Genomic DNA, 5,760 nt, shown 5'->3' with positions numbered 1-5,760 from the left:
TTATAACTCTAACAATATTCCTGGCAAGAACTCAGAACACAGCAAAGCAAAGAATGAGCATAATAAAATTAATGACTTCCCAACTCATTTTCTGATGGACCTCCAAATTCCATAAGTAGTGCAATCACATAAATACGATATTATCTCCTCCTCCTCCCAAATGGAAGTCAGGGTTCGAATCCCCAATGGAACAATCAGGTGCGTGTATGTGACTTACCTCCAAAAAAAACCACCAAACAAACAAACGCTAGTTAGTTGTTTGGTGTAACGTTAAAATTGGAACGATAAGAGTGAGAACATATGTTCAAGCCTGAGGGTAGACACTTTGTGCAAATTTAACAGTTAATTTGTACCTAATCTACCCATCCAACACCTCAATTAATGCGAAACAAATTCCACTACACCGGAAAGGGAACCATTGATGTTAAAGGAGCCAGAAATCAATTTTCAAATCTCTCAATCAATCACTTCTATTCTATCAAACAAGTCAAGATAGTGCTGTTCACCTCAACAAATATAATTTTGATGCATCAAATGTGAGTAAGTATACTGATTTAATTATATCTCATGATTGCAACAAAAGTACGACCTCCTTTCAATCATGGACATATGGCAAAGTGATCATATTGAGCCGACAGTGATTAACAATAGTAAATTAAGAGAAGATTGAAAATACAGTTATATCTCCTTGGTTATGATTTAATATCAAACTTATTGGTTATCTACCCACAAAAAAAAAACCCTTCGGATTCTAAACAAAATCCTAATTGCCTGCCATTCCAACCTCAAAGAGATACTATAGTTGGAGTTAGAAGCTGTTTCAGCCTGATCTACAGCTATAAAATCCAATAATATTACTCCAGTTCTATCTCAAAAGAAAAGTCAGGTGACCTTTAATCCAAATATGCGAAATATATGATCAAATGAAGTGCCAACTTTGGTGCATAAACAAAAATTTGGTGCTAAACAAAATATTATGAAGACAATAGCAAATCAAGCCATAATGTGACAGTTACTTATTTGGCAGTGTTGAGAGAAATCAATGATCCACTTACTTTTGAATATTCCCCAATAGAAAACAACAAAATGAGGTCCACTAAAAAGAAAAACATGGAGTATTTAATAGAGAATCACTTAGAAGTAAGTTGTGAAACTAAGAGCTTATTTTTATCTAAATCTGAAAAGTAAAATATTGCCTTTGGTGGTATCCATTCAGGCCTGAGTCTGTAGCCTAATCAAGTACTAGTCACTCTGCTCCTTTAGATACATTTCATCAAATGGTTGAAACCCATAAAAGTTCACCCATTCTTCCTTCTTTTCTTTTTTTTTTTTTTTTTCTAATTAGAACTAATGATGCAATAATATAGCTTACTTGTAACAATAAAGGTATGAGAATAAGAAATTAAAGTAAATCATGAAACTGATTGTTCAAAACATCAAGAAATCAGAACTCAATAATCCAAAATCAATTATTGAGAATTTAATGACAACGATGCCAGAACACTGAAATTTGTATTTAACTATTGATTATATGGGATCAATATATATGGCCATTAATCTCCATCTAAACCAAGCATGTACCTAATTTGAGTAATTGTAGCAAAGATAGTAAAACTCAGAATAATACTAGTAACAGGGAACTATCAGAGAACTAAAAATTATATGCTGAGAGACACTTCATTCAATCATATGCGAGGAGTTTCTGGTATAGTTCACCAGAGATGGCTTTTTCCATCACAGCCTCTGGGTTGACAACCACATCTTCCTCCAAGAACATAGTCACCATATTCTTCGAAAAGCCACTTACCAGGGCCACACCACTCTGTTTGGCTGTAACTGGAGTAGCTGAGGAGTGCCTCAGGTTCCAGAACACGATCTCCGGCACCTTGTTGAATCCTTCTTCCCTAAATTTCCTCTGTATCACTTCATAATCTGTCTCCCAACCTTTCGGCCGTGCTTCCTTCTTATTTTCTCTTAAGGTAGATCTTCTCCTATGCCTACGATTCTTCTCAATCTCACTATCTGAATAATCACTATATGAGGAGGGTTCTGAATAGGATTCTGAATCTTCAATATATGAGTTGGAATATGAGAGGTATTCCGACCCTGAATAACCATATCCACTGTGGTGATTCGAAGCCTGATCAAATTCCATATCACTAAATACGAAGATCTTCTCTATCATCTGCTCATCACTCAACTTTCCTTTAACAGCCACTTCCAATATCCTATCAAAAACTTTCTGGAAGTCGGTGTTCGAGCCCCAATCCATTTCCCTCACAAATTTAGTCTTCGTTTCAAGACTGAATCCTCTAATTCTATGAAGCTGAGGATTTTCACTGAATGTGATCACTTTCCCTTTCCATGGATATTCGCTGAGCTCCGAAATCAACAATCCCATAGCCACACAAACCTCCATTGGAGTACCGTGCATACTTCCCGATACATCACACACAGCAATGCAATTTCTCAGCTTCCCTTTCTCTGCAAGGTCCTCTACCATTCTAGCCCACTGAAGCTCTGCAACTTTTCCACCATCTTGGTCCCTCAAAGAGGATATAATCTCATGGGGAAGCAATGCTCCTGCTGAGATTTTCACCTTGCCGGTTTTGACATCCTCAAGGTACCCTTTAAACCTCTTGTTGTCGCGTTGCAAATATATGTCCTTGTAGTTCTTCATTGCCACTGAAGAAATTCTATGGTATGGGAGTGTGTTCCATTGTTTTGCACTCATATAGACTTCTGGTAACTCCAAAGCCTTACGAAGAGGCACGAGCACTTCCTTCCTCAATCGGTCTCTGACTTGATATACATACTGACCTTCTTTGATTCCTCTGTACTCTTCGTAATCCTCGCGAAGAAAAACCCTTCTCGCAATGCTTCTGCATATGAGAGTGGACTTGTCATACGAAGAATCGATGGAAGGACACCATTTGGCTGCCAAACTGATCTTGTTCATCATTCCATTGTTCAAACACTTGAGGTCCAACTTCAAACGCTCCGCGAAGAGCTCAGCGATCTTGTCATGCAAGAACCGGTAGTCTTGGTCATCAGTGTAGCTGTCCAAGGCCTTCTTGGCCTTGGCAAGCTCTCTCTCCTTCCTCAAAACCTTAGCCTTCTCTCTCTCGTCGTTCACTTTCTCCATGTTTGCCTGAATTCTTTCTTCCCTCGGCACTCTAGCCCTGAATTTCCTCTTGTTTTTCTTCTCTCGTTTCCTCTCCTTCCGTCTTTCCCTTCCCTTTCCCCTTCCACTTCTCATTCCCATCCCCTCATCATCAGTTCGCTTCCTTTTTCCAAGAAAATATATTCTTCTGGCCTCCCCTTTGCCTTTCTTGTTCTTCTTTGTCTCCCACTCGGTTTTCGCGATGGACCGGACTTTGGGCCCCTCGAGGAGGCGGAAGAGGATCTCCGGCAAGTCCTTGAAGTATCCGAATTCGGCGAAAACACCCACATTGTAGGCTAGGGTTTTGGGGTGGTATTGGTGGAGCCAGAGGGCGGCCTTGTAGAAATTCTCCTTATCGGTCTTTCCGGTGCCACGGACGCCTCGCAGGTTGCATATGAGCTTGAGGGTGGTCACCGGATTGTGATCCCAAGATTTGAACAAATGCTTGATCAGAGACTTGGAATCCGTGTCGGGTACCACATGGAAGAACAAGTCCAGGCAAGGATTGCCGGTGTCTAGGTAGGTCAGGGAGTGGTTTTCGGTGAAACCCATTGCTGGGTTTGTTACAGGCTTCATGTTGGTGTCGCCGCCGCCGTGTGACGGCAAGTTGTGAATCTCCGGTGGGGTTTCTTGAAAACTGTGAGAGATTTGCTTGGTTGTTTAATGAGTATATATATAAGAGGGATTTACTTTGGGCATTAAGGATAGGGTTTTGCTATGGTGCGTGCGATCCTATTAGATTCGTTTACTAGCAACTGACACGTTCCGGATGATTTTCACTGGTTTGTACATGGTCAATTGGATTGGATGGTGCATATTAATGGTATCAATGCGATGTTTTAAATAAATAAATAAATAAATAAATAAATATAGAATCATTATTCAAGTTTAAATTGGAGTCATGATAAATGTCCAGCATGACTCCGCTGTGTGAGATCATTGGATAATGGGATGTGTCATGTTATTTGGCACATAAGGGACTCATTTTTAAATATAAAGAAATTTTTTTTCCTCCTAAAATATAAGGTAATTGATTATTTAGAAATTTGTATTTTTTTTTTCTAAATTTATTTTAATTTAGTATCTTTTGTTAGCTTTTAAAGTTTTAACCACCATGTATATATATATATATATTTGTTTTATATTTCAAATTGAATCTCTGCAATAACCGACCATTGCAATACTTCATTGTGTTTTTTATCATTAATATCCATCTATTACTTTAATAGGCATTTGTTAATTGTTATACTGATCAAAGTTAATGATCTATCTAACTCCCAAAAATAAAAAAGAAGAAGAGAATTTTTTTTTTTAAATTACAAAAGCATGAAAAAATTATAATATATTGTAGTTTTTACTCTAGATTTTGCACAAATCAAATTATTAAATTTGAGTATTTTATGTGAAAAAGAAAAAGAAAGATGATACAGTTATGGAAAACTAAAAATATAAGGAAATGGGATATAGAAAACTGAAAAAATAAGGAAAGGAAAATTGAGTATTTTATGGTAACGAATAAGAGTAGTAATGATGCATATTTAAATTGAAATTTTGAATAACCAAATCATATTTTTATGTCTGTTAATTTTAAGTTGTGATATTAAAGTCGTCAAAAATATCATTTTCCTTAATAAAAAATACTTATCTAAAAACGTTCATCTCAATTAAAAAGTCAATGTATTATTTTTATTTTATCATATTATCAATTTAACCTTTTTATATTTAACTTATATAAGTAAATCATCAATGTGGACCTATTAAAGATAAATTTAATAAATCATTCACTACTAATATAATAATCCTTTAAAACAGGAGGAGTATAATGTAATCGAAGACTACCCAAAATTTAGAGAAGAATAGTGTGTGTTTCGTAGGAGGAAGGGGGTAAGGATTTGTAATTTCCTTTCTTTTAACCTCAAATTATATGCAGATTTCAACTTTGGTTACTTACTCCTTTATTAATCACATTTTCAAAAAAAAAAAATAGTGATACTCTAATGCAAGCTACAGTGAGTTTGGCTCTCCCTATAATACACTTTGGTGGGACTCAGTTGGACCCTTAACATCATAGGAGTCAAATTTGGTTTTGCCATTTGTTACTCTTAACTTCGATTAGACTGCCAATTTTCTTTTACGAGGAAAAGTAAAAGTAAAATAAAGTGAAACTAATGAGAATAAAGTTTTTAATATATATTTGATTAGAGCATTTTCAATACTAAAAGTTATTTTTGCATGTTAAATTTATATTTTGACAAGTGTTATAGTGTCAAAATGTTACATTTTAGCAATTCTGCTCCAATGGTGCATTTCATACAAAATGCTATTTTTTGACACAACCATCATTCTTTTTCAACTACCATTCTTTCCATTCATATTTGCATCAGTAATATTAATATTAGGCACATTCCAAGTCAAGTTGTAGACATTAAAAGAGAATTAAAATTAAACCTAATTAAAAAGAAACAAAAATCTAAAATATTTGGTCAAAAAAGGAATAAAAAAATATATATATATATATGATTTCTGAAAAAGAAAAAAAAAATTATATAAAAAAAATTATATAATAATATAATCATATATATAAATTTATACATACA

The 5,760-nt window shown here is 35.2% G+C and overlaps 1 protein-coding gene across 1 annotated transcript; it reads right to left on the bottom strand.

Moving 5' to 3' along the window:
- Nucleotides 1-1,305: 1,305 nt before the first annotated feature.
- On the bottom strand, nt 1,306-3,810 carry LOC132297092 (uncharacterized). The gene has a single exon (XM_059794892.1). It carries the CDS (start codon nt 3,737-3,739, stop codon nt 1,682-1,684), a length of 2,058 nt encoding a protein of 685 aa, XP_059650875.1. The 5' UTR covers nt 3,740-3,810; the 3' UTR covers nt 1,306-1,681.
- Between the last annotated feature and the right edge of the window lie 1,950 nt (nt 3,811-5,760).

Source organism: Cornus florida, unplaced genomic scaffold, assembly GCF_030987335.1.
Source record: "Cornus florida cultivar Cherokee Brave unplaced genomic scaffold, ASM3098733v1 CherokeeBrave_3.0.0_Hap2_Chr01, whole genome shotgun sequence".
In the NCBI taxonomy this organism is placed as follows: Eukaryota; Viridiplantae; Streptophyta; class Magnoliopsida; order Cornales; family Cornaceae; genus Cornus; species Cornus florida.
This window is presented reverse-complemented; position numbering and strand designations above follow the sequence as displayed.

Bases quoted from the DNA above. Each gene is read 5' to 3' on its own strand.
- LOC132297092 (XM_059794892.1), bottom strand. From the start codon at position 3,739: ATGAAGCCTGTAACAAACCCAGCAATGGGTTTCACCGAAAACCACTCC.